Source organism: Protopterus annectens, chromosome 1.part1 (assembly GCF_019279795.1).
Source record: "Protopterus annectens isolate FY-2018-M chromosome 1.part1, PAN1.0, whole genome shotgun sequence".
NCBI classification, from domain to species: domain Eukaryota; kingdom Metazoa; phylum Chordata; order Ceratodontiformes; family Protopteridae; genus Protopterus; species Protopterus annectens.
Genome location: NC_056726.1, coordinates 352,491,960 through 352,512,408, shown reverse-complemented (window position 1 = coordinate 352,512,408; position 20,449 = coordinate 352,491,960). Strand labels below are relative to the sequence as shown.

Sequence of the window (20,449 nt, the reverse complement as noted above, 5' to 3'; positions counted from 1 at the left end):
CCCCAAGTAGGTGAGGAGGTCCAGAGTGAAGGCCAGATCCTTGAAGAATGTTGACCGGCATCTAGACAGGGGTCAATTTGGATCCCCCTTTTTCTACAGAAGGCGATTAGAGGACCTAAACACTTTGTGAAGACCCTTGGAGCAACAGACAAGCCAAAGGGCAGTGCAGAGAATTGAAAGTGATTGGTGCCTGTTCTGAAACAAAAGAAACTTCTGCAAAATTCCTCTACGGGAATGTGCAAGTAAGCATCTTTTAGGTCTAAGGTGACCATTAAGGTCCGCGGGGCTATCATGGGAAGAAGTTTTTGAAGACTCAACACTTTGAATTTTGGTACCAGCAGGGACTGATTGAGGGTGGAGAGGTTTAAAATAGGACGCAAATAGCCTTCCCTTCTGGGAACCAGGAATAGACTGGACCAGAACCCCTTTCCTATTTGGTGTTCTGGTACTGGTCTACTGAGCCCTGTGAGGATAAGCTGTGAATTTGAGAAAGGGTCATGGCTCTTTGAAAAGGAGTCTGTAGCCATCCACAACAACTTTCAGAATCCACTTGTTTGGAGTAATGAGGGACCAATTTTTTTTGAACAGGGAAAGCATTCCTCCTAGTCTTCCTCTTATCTTTTCTGGAGAGGGTGAGGTGGGTGGAGAGGGGAAAGGAAGAGCCATTACTGTTCTCTGCCAGGGCCCTGCAGCCTAGACCTCCCTGCCTGGGCCTTTGTGATTGATGCTGCCTTTGATGCCTTCCCCTCTGGGGTTTCCTTTGGCCACTTTTTGATCGAGATGGAAAGGACTAGTGTTTAGTGAGAAAATTCCTACTAAACCTAGGAGTAGAAACTTGGAGGAAATCATTGACAGTTTACACATATTTTGCTTTACCTTCCATATTTTTGGGCACAGCCTCTGCCTTTGGCCAGAAGAGGAAGTCATTATCCAAGGGTGCATCTAGAAGTTTGCATTTGACATGGTCTGGTAGGGTCTGTTCCCTAAGCCTGACATGTCTTCTAATGACAGAACCAGATACAGCAGCTCAGTTACAGTCATCCATAGCATCGTAGCACACAGTAACGAGTGTCTAGCCACCTGGGGCTGAAATGGCAAAGGTCCAACAATTCTGTGGAATGATCTTGTCCTCCAGGGAGGATATCTTTTGTCTTTTGTTTCATTTTATTATATGAAACTGGCAGTTAAGGGCCCTCATGGCTAGAGTGGCAGAAATGCAGACTTGTTTTTAAAACAAACCTATCAAGGCCCTTGCTCTCCTTGCCAGCAGGTAAAGGGCTTTTTGAAGAGCTAGCTCCTGCACTCCACTGAGACCTGGAGTGACAACCTCTGGATAAGCACATGGGTTTTTTAAGAAGCATTTATGCGAGTCCAGCTCCCTGCAAAATCTGGCTAGTTTTTGAGAGGCTGGAGACAGAGAATCTGGATTCAGAGAAGAGTCCATAAAAACATCCTCTACCATCTCCAATATAGGAGGAACAGCCAAAGGCTTGTGTTCTGGGAAGTCAAGGAACTACCTAACCCTCTTTTTAGATTATAGGCATGGAATACCTAAATTAATCTCCCACTGGGAATGTTCCTTCATGGCATGGAGTGTTTCCCCAAAGGTGATGTTTTTAGAAGGTGAAGCTGAAAGCAAATTCTCTTCAGAATTGGAATCTTCAAAAGTAAGAAAGGGTCCCTCCTCAAAGAAACTCCTCCTGGTCAGAATCCTCATCTGAATCAGAAGGTTCACAGAAAACTTCAGGGGCAGGATCCCTCTTCCTTTTCCTAGGTGAAGACTCCAAATGGGGCTGCCTAGCACTGACTAAGACGACAAGGTCTTCAGCTAACCTGACTTGGTCTTGCTGATATCCCAAGTGCGTAGGAACTAGTAAGTCTAGGCATAGGACCAGAGATAGAACCCTTCTTAGAAGAGGCTTTGGCCTTGGGCCTAGGTATGTCCAGAATCCTGATTCCAGTCTCTCTGTAAGGAAGAACTAATGCAGCCTGATGCCTTGATGGAACGTCACCAGTAAAAGATTGCTCATCGGAAGTCGAGGTCTGCTGACAGACTCTGGACCCGACAGACAAATTGAAAGCCAAGGCCTGTGCAGAAGTAGAGGGACCTAATGGCATGTCAGACTCTGTACAGTTCAGGGGCCTGTGCCACCACCTCAGTCGTAGAAGGGGGGTTTGCTAAAACTCTTTGCCTTCCTCAGTAATGACGAGCTTTGGGAGACTGGTAGATGGTGAACAGTTGTCATCAAAGGCCCTAAGCTTGGGTAGATTTTCCTTATTCATCCTACAATTAGGGTGCTCAACCTTGGGACGACCAGTGGATGCCACTGGATGATGTGAGGTAGATGGCAAACTAAGATGCCTAGCCAAGATTTCGGCCATGCTAGTCCTAAAATTGAAACGGGCACAAAAAACATCAATTAGGGACATCTTGATCCAGGCCTAGACAAGTGAGAGAACGTATGAAAGTCTAGGTGTGGGATTTGCTTACCGCAGCGGAGACAATTGTTAAATTCATCTGACATGGGTTAAAAGCAAGAAAAAACAGATCCCAATGGGGTACTTGGCTTTAGACGACTTCTCTCTGGTGCGGACCGACCGATGTGTTGAAACACTGTTTCAGGCTCTAATTGTAAGAAAAGAAATATCATGGCATTGGCTGGCTCCCTATATACCCACACTTACTGACATCAGTATAAGATATTAGTCAGCCTTAAAAGGATGGAGATTTTTACTCTGTTAGTTGGGGCCAGCCAAGAGCTTCCACAGCAGGAAATCCCACAATTCAGGACTTCAAAACTGAAACTTAAAGAATGTCAGCTATCAGGCATGAAGTCACCACTCTCTCAGCTAGCAAAGGGTCAGGAAAAGTGCAGTTGCAGTGCAAGACAAATTACTTTCTTTAGAGGTCCTAGAAGGGGGGGGGCTCAATCTGAGCACTAGCTGACTTGACTAACATGGAAAGTGGTCTCAACTTAAGGTACTGAAAAATAGCTTCCTCTGAGAAGAAACTTCTCGTCTCTTCATTGGAGCAAGGTCTGGCACCATCAAAAGCTCAAGCTGGAATACCCCCCAGCAAAAGGTATTTGCTCTACTACACTAAAATCATGACCTGCCCTGCCTCGAGAAATTCCTTCATCACTTTAGGAGAGGGAGATAGCCAATCAAGGTATTTTGACACCTCTTTCTCCTCTGATCTGTACTTTTCCCTCCTCTTATTCTCACTGGAAAGATAACTTTTAAAGACAACTTTGTTACATCACTGTTGCATTCTGGAACCACAATTTTTAATAACTTCATAGGAGGCCCTCTAAGTGTACCAAACCTAGGTACATGATACAAAGACTGCATGTGTTCTGGGGAGATGGGACCTTATGGTAACACTTAGTACACTTTTTGAATCCTGTGGCTTTGTACTCTAGGTACTGTACCAAACCACATAAAAATGAAAAGTAACTCAGATTAAGCAGGAAATGCAAAAAAAAAAAAAAAAAAAAATCTAATTGATTCACTACCCACTGGCTTGAAAAGGCCCAAATTCTGGCAGGTATGGGAGAGGTAAAATTACACTAACTCCTTACTAATAACCAAATTTCATACCATCCCAAAACTGGATAAAGGTCACCTAACAGTGTTTTAATTAAAACGCAAGATATACTTATAGTCAAAATATAACTTGGTAAACTTTAAACGTTGGTAAGGATACACCTGCCTGTAACAACCAGTCCTTCCTTTGAAGTGGACAAAACAACAGTACCAGAACAGTCATGGAAATAAATGTAAAGTAGGTCATCAGATGTTTTACTGAGATGCTGCCATCACTTAAAGATTTGCCTCAAGTCTATTTACACTCTCTTGTTTTTCTAACAGAAGACTTGGAAGTTTATTTTCTTTGTAGCCTACATTTGAGATGAAGAGGGAGTCTTATTCAATATTCATTCTGAACATAAAAGCTGCTGAGTGAAGTACCACTTCAACCTTACAGGCTAGATTGGAATAGGCAACAATATGTTGGGCCATGGAGGCTTAAAGTTAATCTAGATATACTTATTTATGAAAAGGATCATTACACAACTAAAACAAAGCAATCAATGGAATTCAGTTGCACAGCCAGAGACCAAAACACAGGAATGAATAAAATAAAAAAAATAAAATGGAAAGGAAAAACAGAAGTAGTGTAAACTTTATGAACATGTATTCCTTTGTGAATGTTGCTTTAAGGGAATTGCACAGATGAAGCATCAGAATTAAGCAAATGAATCAAAGGGCATAGATTCCAAATGACTTGAGCATGGTAGGGAAAAGCCTACCAAATTTTTAATGGTAGGTCCTTAGACCAATCGGCAAACATTCATCTCATAACATGAAACATGTGCCTAAACGGAAAGCAGAGCACTGGTTACTTTAAAGTTAACTCAAGTTTATGTTGGAGACACAAAAAAATCCAGTAAATGATGTGCACAGCAAAGAAGGAATTAGGTTCATAGGTAAGTACTAAGCTATCGGCCCTGAGGCCTATATACGCCTAGCCAAAAAGGTACCCTGGCTTTCGACACCCAAGAAAATTATTTTCCTCCGCCACTGTCAAGCAGAGCCACAGAGGTTATCCCCGGGGTGAATTTCCTATTTCCCATCCAATCATCAAGATTTTTCTTGAAGAGCGCTAATGAGGAGCTTTGTTTGATATAGATAGGTAGTTTATTCCAGAGTATGGTAAGTCTCTGGGACAAGAATCTATCCCTCCGGCATGTTCTGTTTATTGTGGTGACAAGGTTTAGGTCCCTAGAGCGTGCAGCTCAGAGGGACTGGGATTTCTTTAAGTGGAGCATGTCCAACAGCTCTGGGTTTGACATAGCTTTGTATGTTAAGCCGAGATCACCTCTGAGTAGGCGATATGCGACGTAGTAAAGCTGGAGTTTTTTTTAGACTGTCTGCGTAGGGCATCTGTTTGAGGCCAGTAATCCTCTCTGAGGCATTTCTGCGGCCTTTGCAGTTGCAGTAGATGTCTTGTGAGGTACATACCAAAAGGGGCATTGTACTTTATAATGGGTCTAATGAGTGACGAGTAGAGGGGAAAAATGACCTATTTTTTTCTGGATGAGAAACCTTTTGTGCTGAGGTGTGCCATGTAGAAGGATTTCCGGACTACTGTAGTGATGTGATTATCAAAGGAGAGACTATTGTCCACCTGTGTCCCAAGGTCTCTTATCACCCTTTTGGTGTTTAAGTATACTACTGCCTATGTTGTAGTTCATGGGTACAGAGTTTTTAACAAAGTGGATGACAATGCACTTTTTGGCATTGAGCTTGAGGCCATGGCTTTGACACCTGGCATCTGTCTCAGTGAAGACCTTTTGTAGGATGTCACATCGTTAGGAGTTTCGATTATGGCTCCCAGTTTGCAGTCATCTGCGAACTTCGTTAGCCAAAGACCTTCTGTGTTAGCCTGTACTTCAGAGAAGTAGATACCAAACAGGAGAGGACCCAGGACTGAGCCCTGTGGTACACCACTTGTCACTGGTCTGAAGTCGGATTTGGAGTCTGCTACTTTCACAGTGTGGGCTCTGTCAGTGAGCCAGTTGGCAACCCATCTTGTGACAGAGATTTATACCTAGTTTAGTGAGTTTATCTATAATTCCAGAGTGGGGGATGGTGTCGAAAGCCTTGGCAAGATCTAGATAGGCTGTGTGAACCACCTTACCCTTGTCTACGGCTTTGGTGACTGCTTCAAAGAAGTCTATCAGGTTTAGGAGACATGACCTGCCTTTTAATAACCCGAACTGTGTGGGATCCAGAGTTTGGAAATTACCAATGTCTTTGTTTATAAGTTCCATGATGATACAATTCCATGGCCTTGCAGACCAGGCTCATCAGGCTAATGGGGCGGTAGTTCCCGGGGTCCATGGTGGCTTCCCCCCTTGTGGAGTGGGATAACCGTTGCTGTACGCCATTCAGCAGGCACAAATCCTGAGGTGAGGCTATGATTGAACATGGTACTTAGGTGGGGTGCCAGTTCATTCTGTAGTTCATGTAGAATGCAGCCTGGGATGTTGTCTTGTCCCATGGATGCTGTGTTCTTGGCTTTGGAGAGTGTTTTTTTTTTTTTTTACCTGTGCAGCCGTGATTACAGGAACTTTGTATTCTTCCGGTATAGAGATGGGCTCTTTAGGGGGTGAGAGGGGGGTAAAGTTAGCACTGAACCTATCTGCCAGGATGTTGGCAATATCAGTTGGGTCTGTATATTTAGTGCCATTGTGCTGCAACTCAGAGCAGATCTGAGTGTTGCCATTGAGATTCTTGACATAGCTATAGAATGCTTTGTGGTTGTCTTTAGAATCAGTGGTGATTTTGTTTTCGTAACTAGCTTTGGAGGATTTTATCAGGGATCAGAGCTCCTTGCTGAGGCTGACCAGGGAGCTCCTCCACTCGTGGGATTTTACTCTCTTTTGCAAGGGTTTCTTCCTTCTGTTGTACAGTTTGTTTATGGCAGGGGACCACCAGACTGGCTTCCTTTTTTTGGAGGATAGCATCTTGGTTCTGTTTGGGATAGCACGATCCATGCACTCATGTAAGTGCTTATAAAGTGCAATTGTGTAGGATTCAGTAGTCGTAACTGTATTGTCCAGCTGCATGGGTGTCATGAAGTTCACCACTTCTGTCTTAAGAAGCATGAAGTTAGCTTTGGAGAAATTTTTTACCATGGTTTCCTTAATGGGGGTGGAAGCAGGATGTGGATATCTAGGGTAATTAGCTTATGGTCAGATCAGATCAATGAGGCGTTGACTTCAGGTGTGGAACACCGGTCACTCATATTGGTAATGGACTTGATCTAGGATATTGTTGCCCCTGGTGGGGATGTGGATAAGTTGATCCAGGGAATTGGAGTTTATGAATTCCAGAAAGTGTTGAGCGAAGGAGTTTGTACATGAGTAGTTTTCCCAGTTAATGGTGGGGTAGTTGAAATCGCCCATTATTAGTGCGTTTCGTTGAACCCTAATATTTTCCAGTACATCAAGAAAAGAGGAGTGGGAATCCTGGGGCATGGTGGGTATCTGTAGCAAACTACAATTTGGATTGCAGTTCTGCCCAGAGGTAGTTGCACTTGGATAACCTCGGCTGCATTATGCTGAGCAACTAGCCTGGAGGTGTGGATATCCTTAATGAATATTGACACACCTCCGCCTTTGGTGTTCCGGTCCAGGTTACATGGCCGAAAAGTGTGGTATTAGTTATAGCCTGGTAGTCCACGTGTGCTCTCTGGAGAATTGAACCAGGTCTCAGTCACTGCACAGATATCTGTGTTCTCCATTAGTGCCTCGAGTGAGTGCATTTTGAGATTTAGACTTCTAGCATCGACTAGCATCACCCTCAGTTTTTGCTTGCCTGTTCCTGTTACGGTGGTGAATTTGTCATTTGAACCTTGCTTAAAAAAGGCACTATAGGGGTGGCAAGAAAGTACAGTTTTGTACCTACCATAAATGTAGATGTCCGATAGGTATGCATCTGCAGTCATAACATATGGGTTGTCCTGCCTCAGGCAGCCCTTCGGTCGGCCAGATTCCAAAGTCTGGGTCCGGCGTCGGCTGAAGTCGCCTTTTCCCCGACATCAGAGCGGCTGGGGTATAAAAGCATCAGCCGACGCCATTTTCCTCAGTGTTTCTTGCCCCAGATGCAAGGTGCCCTCTAGGAAGGATCAATTTGGATGAAGGCTGAAAAGCTCTAAACATTAGCAAATTATATACATATATAAACAAACAAACAAATACACCATAATAGATTCCCCCAGCTAGCTGAAAGAGGGGTAAGCACCCTAGGAATACCACAGAGGGGAAGGAGGGTGGGTAATCCTGACTGCAGATGCATACCTATCGGACATCTACATTTATGGTAGGTACAAAACTGTACTATGTCCTTCAAGGATGCATCTGCAGTCATAACATATGGGTAGAATACCATAGCCAATCTGGGGGAGGAGGTACTAAGAGAATTATGGTGTAGTTATGATCTCCTGCAGTACTGCAGTTGCAAACCCTGCTCGGGATCTGGAGTATAAGGGTAGATTGTAATGCTTGGCAAATGTATGCACGGAGCTCCAAGTAGCAGCTTCTAAAATGTCCTTGGTAGCCACCCCTCGTAGGAAAGCTGTAGTGGTGGCTGTGGCCCTTGTAGAGTGAGGCCTGATATTTTCAGGAACTGCCTTTCCATGAAAGGAGTAGCAAAAACGAATGCAATTTCCTATCCATTTTGAGATTGTCTGTTTGGAAATTGCTCTTCCTTGTACCCCAGTTGCATATGCTACAAAAAGTTGGTCAGTTTTTCTGTTAGACTTAGTTCTGTCCAAATAGTAGCGTAGTTGTCTGTGTATATCCAAGGTGTGCAAAAGTTTTTCCCCTTTGTTCTGTGGGTTAGGGAAGAACGTAGGCAAGTGGTTCAAGGATACCCTAGACACCACCCTTTGGCATGAAAGTAGGATTGGTTCTCAGTGACACTCTATCCTGGTGAAAAATAAGAAAAGGTTGCACTGCCATTAATGCCTGTAACTCAGATACTCTCTTCTTGCTGAAGTGATTGCCAGAAGGAATGCAGTTTTCCAAGATAAAAACTGGAGGTATGCTGAAGCTGCTGGTTCAAAAGGAGGTAGTGTTAGTTTTTCCAGCACAAAATTGAGATCCCATGCAGGTAGGGGGGTCTTCTTGGAGGTTTAACATTCTTGATCCCTCTCAAAAATTGTCTGAGAAGAGGGTGTGAGAAGATAGGTGGATCCATATTGTATTCTGCTGAAATTGCTGAAGCATGAATCTTAATGGATGAATAAGACAGGCCATTGTGGAACAATTCTGCTAAGTATTCTAGGATGTGTGCTAGGTTTGCCAGTGTGACATCTGTGCCCTTTGATGTGCTCCAAATGAGAAATCTCTTCGATTTAGCTGAGTATGCCTTTCTTGTGGAAGGTCTGCGAGCCTCCAGGATAATGTCCTTCACCCTCTGGGATAAAACAGTGTTGTTGGGCTTTAAGGAATCTTCCAGGCAGTTAGCTGCAGTGTTTTCAAGCTGGGATGCAGGGTCCTGAAATTGTTCTGCGTTAGAAGAAGAGGCCATAGGGGAAGAGACCATGAGTGTGCCTGAGACATGCTTCTCAGTAGCGGGTACCAATTCTGCCTTGGCCAGTCCGGAGCTATTAGTATGACTTCTGGCTGTTCCTCCCTGATCTTCAGTAGAACCTTATACATCAATGGTAGAGGTGGGAAAGCATATACTGTTAGGGCCTTCCAGCTGAAAGAGAGAGAGTCCACCCTCCAGGCTTGTGGGTGGTATGTCCTTGAGCAGAATTTCTTCAGTTGGTGGTTGAGTGAGGAGCTGAACAGATCTATCTCTGGGATTCCCCATTTCTTTGTTATGAGTTTGAAGATGTCTGGATGCAGCATCCATTCGTGTGTATCCATGGTAGTTCTGTTTAAGCTGTCTGCTAGAGTATTCTCTTTTCCTGGTACGAATTTGGCCTGCAGCTGGATGTTGAGATTCAGGCATAGGTTCCACAGATCCATAGCCAACCGGCATAGAGGGTAGGAATGTGTGCCTCCCTGTTTGTTTATGTACCACATGACCGTGGTGCTGTCTGTCCATATTAACAGATGTCCTTGCTGAAGGAAGGGTCTGAATGCCTCGATTGCATGCCTTACTGCCAGCATCTCCTTTTGGTTTATGTGCATACGTAGCTACCCTTCAGACCATAGGCCTTGGGTACGTTTGTCCTCCATGTGTGCTCCCCATCCTCGGTCTGAGGCTTCCGTGGTGATCGTCTGCCTTGTTTTTGGTTTGTTGAAAGGCAACCATCTGTTGGACTGGCAGGCCTGAGCCCACCAAAGGAATTCCTTTTGAAGGCATGGAATGATTTGTATCATGGTTTCTAGACTGTGACTGTGTTGAGACCATACATTCCTTAGGTACCATTGTAGTTTCCTCATATGCAGCCTGGCATGTAGAATTAAAATTATGCAGGATGCTATGTAACCCAGGGCCTGCAGGACTTTCCTTGCAGTAAGCTGAGTTTGTCTTGTCAGAGTCATGAAGTAATCTGGAAGTTGTTTTTGTTTTTCTTCTGTGAGAAAAGCCATCTGAGTGATTGTGTCCAGATCCGCACCCAAAAAGGTTATCCTTTGGGATGGTACTAGTCTTGACTTTTGGATGTTGACTGTGTATCCCAAGGTTTGAAGCAGGTGTATGGCACAGGCCAAGTCCTTTAACAACTTCTTCTTCTTGTCCGCTTGTATTAGGCAGTCGTCCAGGTATGGATAAATTTGAATTCCCTGAAGTCTGCAGTGTGCAATTACTGATGCCAGACATTTCGTGAATACTCTGGGCGCAGTAGACAAGCCAAAAGGCAATGCTGAGAATTGATAATGCTCTGATCTTGCAAGAAATCTGAGGTGTCTTCTGCAATCTGGTCGAATAGGGACGTGCAGGTATGCCTCCTTGAGATCTAGAGTCACCAGCCAAGACTCCTTGCCCAACATGGGAAGAAGTTGCTGTAGGGTCAGCATTTTGAATTTTGGCACAATGAGATAAGTGTTCAGTGTGGACAGGTCGAGTATAGGCCTCCATTTGTTTTCTTTTCTTGGCACAAGGAATAGTCTGGAGTAAAATCCTTGGCCTTGTTCTGTAGATGGTACCCTTTCTATAGCTTTCATGTGAATTAACGTGCTGATTTGTCTTAAAGCCTCTACCTTTTGGTTTGGTGGAAGGTTTAGCATTCCGCCTCTCCTTGGCAAGGTCTGGAAGTGAAACCTGTATCCTTTGTCTATTATTTGCAATGTCCATGTATCCTTTGTAATGCAATGCCAGTTTTTTGAGAATAAAGCCAACTTTCCGCCCAAGGGCGCTTCCAGTTGATCCCTGGTGGGCGGAATCAGAGTCAAGTCATTGGGTCTGTCCTGTAGTAGTGGTAGTAGTTGTAGCTGTTGCACCACTCCTCTGGTTTGCAGGCTGCCACTGACGGCCCCTGTAGGCACCTCTTGATTGACCTCTGCCTCTAGTACGTCTGTTCCTGCCCCTCTGTGCTCTGGAGGTGTCTGGAAAGGACCAATTCTTTGTAGGCCAGTTTCTGCTGAACCTCGGAGGTTGGACCTGCAGGAATTCTTTTACTGTTTGCACAGATTTTGCTTTTTCTTCCACCTTTTTTAGAATCTCCTGTGCAGGGGAGCCAAATAAACTTTGTTTCTCCATTGGAGCATCGAGGAGTTTAGCCTTGACATGGTCTGGCAAAGATTGCTCCTTCAGCCAGGCATGCCTACGAATTACTGCCCCTTTCATAGCTTATCTAAATGAAGCCTTCAGTGCATCATAACCACATTTTAAAAAATGATTACTGACCTGCTGAGAGTTGTGTACCAAATCCTGAAGGGATTTACGGTCTAAAGGTTCAGGAGCAGAAAGCTTTTTATTCAGCTGATCTAACAAAAATTCTTGGTACTGGATCATATGGAATTGACAGTTTAATGTCCTGGCAGAAAGAGTAGAAGATGTATATACCTTTTTTCCCCATCTATCTAATGCTCTAGACTCTCTTTCAGAGGGTAGGGGATTCTTAGCAGTAGCAGCTGCAACCCCTTTAGGGCCCTGAGAAATAGTTTCTGGGTCTGCAGCATGGGCTTTATACAGGTGTGGAAATGAGAATCCGGGACCCTGTAATATCTGTCAGGTTTGGCAGGGGCCGGGGGAAGAGAATCAGGTGCAGTACTGACATTGTACACATCATCAATTACAGTCAGAACAGGAGGTATGGCTAAGGGCCTATGCTGGGGCAAATGCAAAAAGGTCCTTAATCTTTTTCTAGAATCAGAGAAATCCTGACCCTGCCATTGAAAGTGCTCCCTCATGGAGTGTAAAGTCTCCCCAAAGGAAAATTCTTCTGGTGGGGAGGCCAAAGGAATAGAATCTTCTGCATCTGAATCCTCATAAGGCGAGTAGGCCCCTTCCTGATGGTCTGACAAATCAGATCCATCCGAGGAGTAATCTGAGGAGAGAGGTTCAGAGGGATCAGTCCTGGGCCTTTTGTCTGGAGGAGGTTGGGAGGCCCTGTCTGGGTGAGGTTGGGAACCCCTAATTAAGGAAATGAGGTCCTCAGCAAGGCTGAGGATCTGAGAACTGGAGGAAGGCCTCTGTGAAGTTGATTTGGTAGGCAAAGTTTTAGAGAGTTTGGCAGCCTTTGGCCTGGAGAAGGCCTTAATAGACATAGAAGCTGGGGGCCTAGCTGCCCCACGTGCAGGAGTAGGAATGTCCAAAGGTATGGTGTCGGACAATTCTTGAGCACTAGCTTCGATAGGGAGTTCTGAAGCCGACTCGGCCGGGGCCTCTCTGGCCTCGGTGGTCGGAGGTATGGTTTCGGTAGTAGGAATAGCCATGGGCTCGGTTTCAGCCGAAACCGAGACACTCGCGGTAGGCCTAACCGTGGTTTCAGCCAAAACCGTGGGCCACGAGTGTCAGCCCTTTTCCTTGCGTTTTTTGACCATATGCGTAGTCGGAGTCTCCGACAGCATTTTATAAGCAAAATCGGTTCCAAAAAACTCCTCTGCAAACTCCGACCGACGTCGGAGAGTCCGCCGGTTGAAGGAGGCACAGGCTAAACAAGCTGATACGTCGTGGTCTGGGCCTAAGCAAGGAAGGCAGTAAGAATGGAAATCCTTATGAGGTATTTGTTTCCCACAAGTTAAACATTTATTTACTTTGACATCGGCTGAGGCAAGAAAGAGTCCCCAACGGGGTACTTAGCTTTTTTCGAAGTCTTCGGTAACTGAAATCTCTGGATCTGACCGACCGGCACTTGCGAACAGCTTCTGCTTCGGGCACCGCACGGCAAGAAAGACTTAGGAAAAAGGCGTCGACTGATGCTTTTATACCCCAGCCGCTCTGACGTCGGGGAAAAGGCGACTTCAGCCGACGCCGGACCCAGACTTTGGAATCCGGCCAACCGAAGGGCTGCCTGAGGCAGGACAACCCATATGTTATGACTGCAGATGCATCCTTGAAGGACATCCTTAGCCAGTATCTGGAATCCCAGGGGTGACAGATGCAGGCCATCTCTGGCAAAGCATCATGGTCTGTCGACCATATCATCCCAGGCAGACAGATACTGGATCCATTTAGAATGGCACCAGAAGCTTAGCCAGTTGTTGAAATCAATCATTTTGTCCTTGTACTGCGGCATCATTCTGGGTGATGGCAAAATGCTACTCAGGGCTAGGGTCATACCTGCCTGGGCTACAAGATCGGAGAGCTCTTCCATGTCTCTCTTCATGTAGTCCTGGGAGGTACGTCTCAGGTCATTCACACCAAAATGGACAATGACAGAGTCGTATTTGTACTTGTTGTGGAGTGACCTGAGTGCGTGGGTTATGTGGCAGATCCTGGCACCCGACAAGCAGCTGACAGTAACCTTCTCCTTGTTTAGCCTGGTGAGTGGGACATCAGTGTGCCTGACTATAGAGTCACCTATGACTAGTGTGTTGGGTACGTTGTTTTGCCTTATTGGCTGTGGTTGAGTGGCACACTGAGTCTGCAGGCTATGTGTCATTTGGGTTGTGTTGGGGGGTGGAGGTTGCTTGCTTTTCTACTTTGGAGGTCTCTGTTGCTTGAGCAGATTATTATTGAGAGCCTCTGCAAATGTTTTTGTGTTTCTATGTGTGGATTTTGGTGGTGCAGATTTAGTGAGACTATGTGATGAGTGTGGTGTGGTGGAAGTGTTTACCTTCTCCTCTTGACTGTCAAGTTCAGTCTTGATTGGAGAGAGCTTTACCTCCAGTTTGGCTAGATAAGTGCATCTCTCACAGGTTGTAGTGTTGGGTGGTAGAGGAGAGGGTTGTCTGTGTACACGAGGCCATTTCTACATTGCTCCAAGATGCCCAGATTCATCAGATAGACAGGAGAGAACACTGGGAGCTGACCCTTGGACATGCCTGACTAAAAAAATATTTTCCTCTAGATAAGTGAGGAAAGTGAGTACAAGAGCTGTTTTTCTCTTAGCAAGTGAGGAAAGTAAGTAGCAAAACTGTTTTCCTCTAGGTAATGAGGAAGGTTGAGTGCTGTAGTAATTAGTAGGTTATTTAGTGCTTACAAGTTCTGAACACGTGCTGATCATGAATAAGCAAATTCAAGTGCTAAAAGTAAGAATCTGTATCTGGACTAAACTAGTTACAGGAAAGGGGGAAACAAGTGCAAATGTAGGCTTTTAAATCAGAAAGTTGAGAGAGATGGAAAAACTGCCCAAACGGCCAACAACTACAATTTCTGGGCCAGAACCACTCCTTATGTAGGTTAATTAGTGCTTACCACTCCCACTGATAAGCTAGAAGACTTCCCTCCAACACAGAAAGCTTGGGGGGGGGGGGCTCAAAAGCTTACATACAGTCCTGGATACAGCAAATCGCACGTAAAAATCAACTACCAATCATTAGCGGATCGGAGTTCCGCGGTGGCGACCCCTAACCGGGAAAAGCTGAAAGACACAAACAAACAAAATACAGAAAAGTAGCTAAAACAGCAGTCAAAACAATTCAAATGCAGTGCAAGCTAGCACACTTGAGTATGTAGCAATGTTAGACCAAACAGTTTAAAAAATGCAATTAAATTAAAAATTACTAAAAACAATGCAGAAGGAGTCTATTGGGTAGAATGAGGTAAAGAGATGGTACTGGGGGGAATGTCCCAGATCAAATCTACAGTGGGGGCGGGCAATTGCAAAAACCTCAAAATTTAAACACAGGAACAGGGAGGGTGGGTATGGAAAAACCAACACCTTCGGCAGAGATATGAAAAACTATACAGCGAAGCAAAAATAACAGTGCACAACTCTGAAGTCAGCCAGCAATAATATAAAATTAGTCAAACAACAATTACCAGTACACAACTCTGAAGTGCCAGAAAAACATACTCAGCTCTGTATATCTCCAGATAGTTTGAAGAGCACTCTTTCAGGACAAAGGAAGGCTCCAGCAAGGATATGGATCTGAACTACCTTGCCCTGATGGTAAGAAAAGACATGCCTCTCTATATATTACTAAGCTTCTGAACAGTCTTATGGACAACGTTCTTTACATGCAGTTTAAATTTTCAATTACAATCAAGATTATGGATGAAGAACGTAGATTAATCACCCAAAATCAGTTACCTCAGCTAACAGTGTTGCCAAGTCTTAGACAAAATGCAACTGTCTCACTGACATTTTAAGTGCAAACACCCATTAATTTAGCTCTGCTTGCATAAAGATGCAATTTGAAGTTAACAGACTACAGTGAATGGCTACCTAGGGCACTTATCAAGTAGAGTGGTTTACAGGAAAAGCTTTACACTACCATCTTATTTTGCCTTACCATTCACAAATATTGTGATGACAGACCTCAGGAAAGACATCTAGCTACATCTGACAGACTGATTTATAAATCACTTAATAGCTCTGAGGATTAGGCCATAAAGCAAATTAGGACAGATGAAGGGAACCACTATATAGGCATTCAAACCAAACAAAAAAATAACCCACAAAATTTCTGGGCTGTCATTAACAAATTCCTACAACCAGGAAAGACCAGTACTCCACCCCCAAACACAGACACCACCACCAATAATACTGCCACCCAATTCAACAAACACTACACCAAATCCATCCTAGCCCTCACCAAGAGTAGTTCTCCCACTTCACATCCAAACCAGCAGACCAAAACCTCTTCTCCTTACAGCTTGTTCCAACTATAAGAATATATAAATATCTAAATAGGCTTAAACCCACAATCCTGGCCGCCGACAAATTACCTGCAGAATATCTAAAGATTGCAGCCATCTCTTACCCAGTCTCCATGACCATCATCCACTCTTTATCAGGACAATTCATTCCTTTTCTGTTGAAAATTTTCCATATAATACCACTCCATAAAACTGGAACTATCTAATTACCATCCAATTGTCACTCTATCCCCTTACCTAACTAAAATACTTGAAAAAAGTATACATACCCAAATAATGCACCATCTCCTTACTAAACTGCTAACCAGCACCCTAAGATTCAGCTTCAAACATGGTACTACCACAGCCCTTAGCTTTACAAACAATAAACCAATATCGAAACAATGGCAACCTAGTATCCACTGCATTCCTAGATTTCTCCACGGCCTTCGATACAGTCTCCCATCCCAAACTCCTTTCTGCTCTCTCTGATCTTAATCTCACCCTCTCCACACTAGCATGGTTTCAAGACCATCTAACCAACCACAAGTAAAACAGCAAAACTCCTCATCTCCCCTTCTACCAGTCACCCCAGGGGTCCCCCGAGGATCCATTCTTGGACCTCTTCTTTTCAACATATTCACCAACCAACTCCACAAAGCTACCTGGCACACCACACTAGTCCAGTACATAGATGATGCCACTCTAATCTGCTCCGCCCCATCATTCTCTCAACTCCAGGAATGGAAACAAGAGTCCTTTACAGCTGTTGAAACCTGGTTAACCAACTCTCAACTAATACTTAACCCCAATAAAACACAGCTAACGATATTCTATCCCACTACAGCCTTAGACTCCATACCACCACACACAAAATTCTCAGCCAATACCACACCCCTGTCCAACACACCAAATTTCTGAGAGTTATCATAGGTCACAACATGAAATTCGATAGGCACATTGCACAAATAAAGAGTCCATAAAAAAAACTCTGAATTCTATACAGATGCAAAAAGTACCTCACAAAGGACAGTAAAGCCACCATTGCAAGAACCCACCTGCTATCCACACTCCTGTATGCCTCCCCAATACTCATCAACTTAAACAAAGCAGACTTTAACAAACTAAACATCTGCTACAATAAAGGAAAGTGGTGTAAAATCTTACCATAATCATAGATGTTCTTCTCTTCCATGTCGTAGTAGTCACTAGTGGGTTTACCCTTCTTCCGAACAGCTTGTCTGGCCAGGATTCCAAAGCTTTGCCAGTTCCTGATGGTGCGGACGTCTGATGCATTGGCAGGTACGTGGGCCATAAATGCGATGTCTGCGTGCACCGGCCCTCAGAACCAAGGAAGCCCCAGATGGAGCCAGTTCTGACGGCCTAGCCTGTATAGAAGCCGAGGGCTGCAAGTGCAAGGATGGGGGTGGGGGGGTGGGAGTGAAAGGATACTGCAACATGGAAGAGAAGGACATCTATGGTTATGGTAAGATTGTACACAACTTTCCTATGTCTGACTATTCCAATGTTACAGTATTCACTAGTGGGTGAATACAAAAGCTCACTGCTGGCTGGGAGGTGGTCTGGAAGAGGATTCCAGGAACACATGCATGACAGTCCTGACGAATCCTGCCCTGGCCCTGGAGATGTAGTCCCATTTATAGTGTCTGGTGAAGGTGTGCACAGAAGACCAGGTAGCTGCTTCCAGAATGGAGCCGTTGTCTAGGCCTTTAAAAAAGGCTCCAAAGGAGGCCATGGCTCTTGTGGAATGGGTTCTGACATTGCCTGTCATTGTCTTCCCATGGTGTGTGTAACAAAAGGAAATGTCTCTAGCAATCCAAGAAGAAATGGTTTGTTTTCCCACAGCTTTTCCCCCGAGCTCTGGGGTGGAAGGAAAGAAACAGCTGGTCTAATCTACATAAAGGCTTGGTCTTATGCAAATAGAATCAAAGTTTCTGTGGACATCTCAGGAGTGAAGGAGACTCTCACCGTCTTCCTCAGGTTTGGAAAGAAGGTGGGTAGGTGAACAGCCTGATTCAGAGAAAGGTCACGGACTACCTTGGTGGTGAAGGAGGAATTAATCCTGAGGGTGACCCTGTCCATATGGAAAACCAGGAAGGGTGGGGTAGTCATAAGGGCTTGGTGCTTCAAGACCCTCCTGGCTGATGTCAGAGCTACTAGTAGCACTGTTTTCCAAGTGCAAAATTTCAAGTCAGCCTTGCCAGCTGGTTCGAAGGGTGGCAGAGTTAGTTTTCCTAGGATATAGTTAAGGTCCCAGGAAGGAGGGGTCAGTTTTCCGGGGGGGGTGATCTTAAGTGTAAGACACCCTTTAGAAATAGCTTGGCTGGAAATCTGGATGCTAGCGGAGGTTCCATGGGGAAGCAGGCAGAAATGGCACACAGGCGTGCTTTTAAGGAGGAGTAAGACAAGCCTATCTTCAGGAGTTCACACAGGTAGGACAGAATCAGAGGCAGGTCGCTGTCCAGGTGCTCCATCTGTCTTTTGTGACACCAGATAGAAAACCTTCTCCATTTCGAGAGATAATATTTCCTTGTGTTGGGTTTCCTGGCCTCCTACAGGACTGAGAGCACGTCCTCGTTGTACAGGTGTCTGAAGGGAATCAGAATCCTATCAGACACAAGGAGAGGTGCAGACCGTGGGCGAATCTGTGTCCCCTTGTGCTGTACGAGTAGATCCACTGAGGGGGGGGTAAACTAACTTGTGGTGATTGCCCTTGGAGAGATGAAGTTGGGGGAACCAGTGCTGCCTTGGCCAGCAGGGAGTCACCAACAAGATTTCTGGCGAGTCCTGCTGAACTTTCAGGAGACTTTGGATCAAAGGGAAGGGGATGGGGGCATACAGGAATCTCCCATTCCAACACATTAAGAAGGCATCTGTTTGCAGTGCCTTTGGGTCGTGAGTTCTGGAGCAGTAGCTCTGGAGTTGCCCGTTTGTGGAGGCGGCGAACAGGTCTATCTGTGGAATGCCCCACCTGTGGATCAGATCTAGGAACACATCTCTTGACAGCATCCATTCATGACTGTCTGAGGTGGTTCTGCTTAAAGAGTCTGCCTGACAATTGTGTTGGGACAGGACATATGCTGCCTGGAGGGAGATCCCCTGGGAGATAGGCAGATGCCATAACTGTACAGCTAGCCTGCAAAGGAAATGGGACTTCGTCTCTCCTTGCTTGTTCAGGTAGCACATCACTGTGATGTTGTCTGTAAAGATCTTTAGGATGCCCTATCTGAGGAAATGCTGGAAGGCCTGCAGGGCAAGAAGTATGGCTGAAGTTTCCTTGATGTGCCAGTGTTTGTCTGCCCACAAACTCTGCACCATTGTTGTGCCCAGAGTCCCCCCCCCCCACCCAGATCGGACGTATCTGTGTGCATGATTTGGGAAGGGGATGGAATTTGCAGGGGAAGAAATGGAGGCAAAAAGTCAGACACTGCCTGCCCTTTCTGGAAATGGAGGTCTCTGGGCAGTGGCATGAGGAGTCCAAGGCTGAGTAGATAGCCTCCTGTGGGATCTTCTAGACCTGAAGGGGACAGAAGGCCTTGAAGTCTTTCTTATGAATTATGTCTTGGATGGGTAGTTTCTCTGGAACTTTGGGACTGGAGAGACAAGGAGATGCTTTAGGTCTTGGAGTTCTTTCCCTTTTTGTTGGAGTGACGTGAAATGGTCAGCCACCTGGGTGCCAAAAAGGGCAGAGTGATGCAAAGGTGCATACATGAGTTTGGCCTTGAAGTCATCTGGGAAGGGCTGTAGACGCAGCCAGGAGTACCTCAACACAGAAGCAGATGCAGCTGAAGACTTGAGAGTTCAACTCCTCCCTTTTTAAAGGTACACCATTAGTGTTGAAAAAGATGATTGCAGAAAGGGATCACCACCCTTAAAGACAAAGTCAAAATTCTAGGGAACAGAATGTTCATGTAGATCCTGCTAAGTATTTCCTCAAATATATATTCAGAGAATACTGCCCAGATAGCATATTCAACCTATTACTAGCAGAACAACTGCCAAAAAAACAAAGGAGAGCTACCCAGTACACCTCAAACTATGTATAACTCATCACATCTTTAATAACAAAAAGTTACCGTCTCAATATTCAAGACTTACCAAGGTTACTGGACTTGCAACGAGTTGATCCAATGGCTAAAACAGCTGCATAACCTTGCAGCTTCTCTTCTGATGGTCGATTATCTGTACTGCCTTCCTCTGTCAAGCTCCTCAACAAATAGGATCTTGTCAAAAGAAAACAAGGAAAAAAACAACTAATGAAGAGTGGCATGGTTGACCCAGAAACCATTAAACAATTATGACACAACTATTTTTTCCCAGCCCATTCCTTCCTCAGTTTACCTAGTAAAGGCAATGTAGGCATCAATTAATTGTAACGTTGCTGGAAGAAGGTTTTTTGTTATCTCTGAAGATTTATGTGGGTCTGTTTCAGCTGCCATCTTTGTGAAGTGCTCATCCAAGGAGACCTGCACTTTAGAGATGACGGCATCTAGAGTATAGACAGTATGCAGGTTTGGTACACGCTGCAGTGGCAGAATTGCACTGGAGTCAATTCCACAGAAAGATGAAATCTGTATCAAAACAACAGTAATTGTGTTAAACAACCTTCATTTACTTTCTACATTCTCCAATGACAATTTTAAAGCAAAGTGCAATGTTGAATACACTACTTTTTTACATTAAGCAAAATTATCAACTTTTTTCATTGGCTTAAAAT

At 44.8% G+C, this 20,449-nt stretch overlaps 1 protein-coding gene across 1 annotated transcript in view; it reads right to left on the bottom strand.

Moving 5' to 3' along the window:
• The window catches only part of UBR4 (ubiquitin protein ligase E3 component n-recognin 4), a 3,959,899-nt gene that overhangs the window by 3,055,362 nt on the left and 884,088 nt on the right, over positions 1 to 20,449 (bottom strand). The window contains 2 exon segments of the mRNA XM_044087073.1: positions 19,831 to 19,955; positions 20,074 to 20,303. Coding sequence (XP_043943008.1) covers positions 19,831 to 19,955; positions 20,074 to 20,303 — 355 coding nt within the window.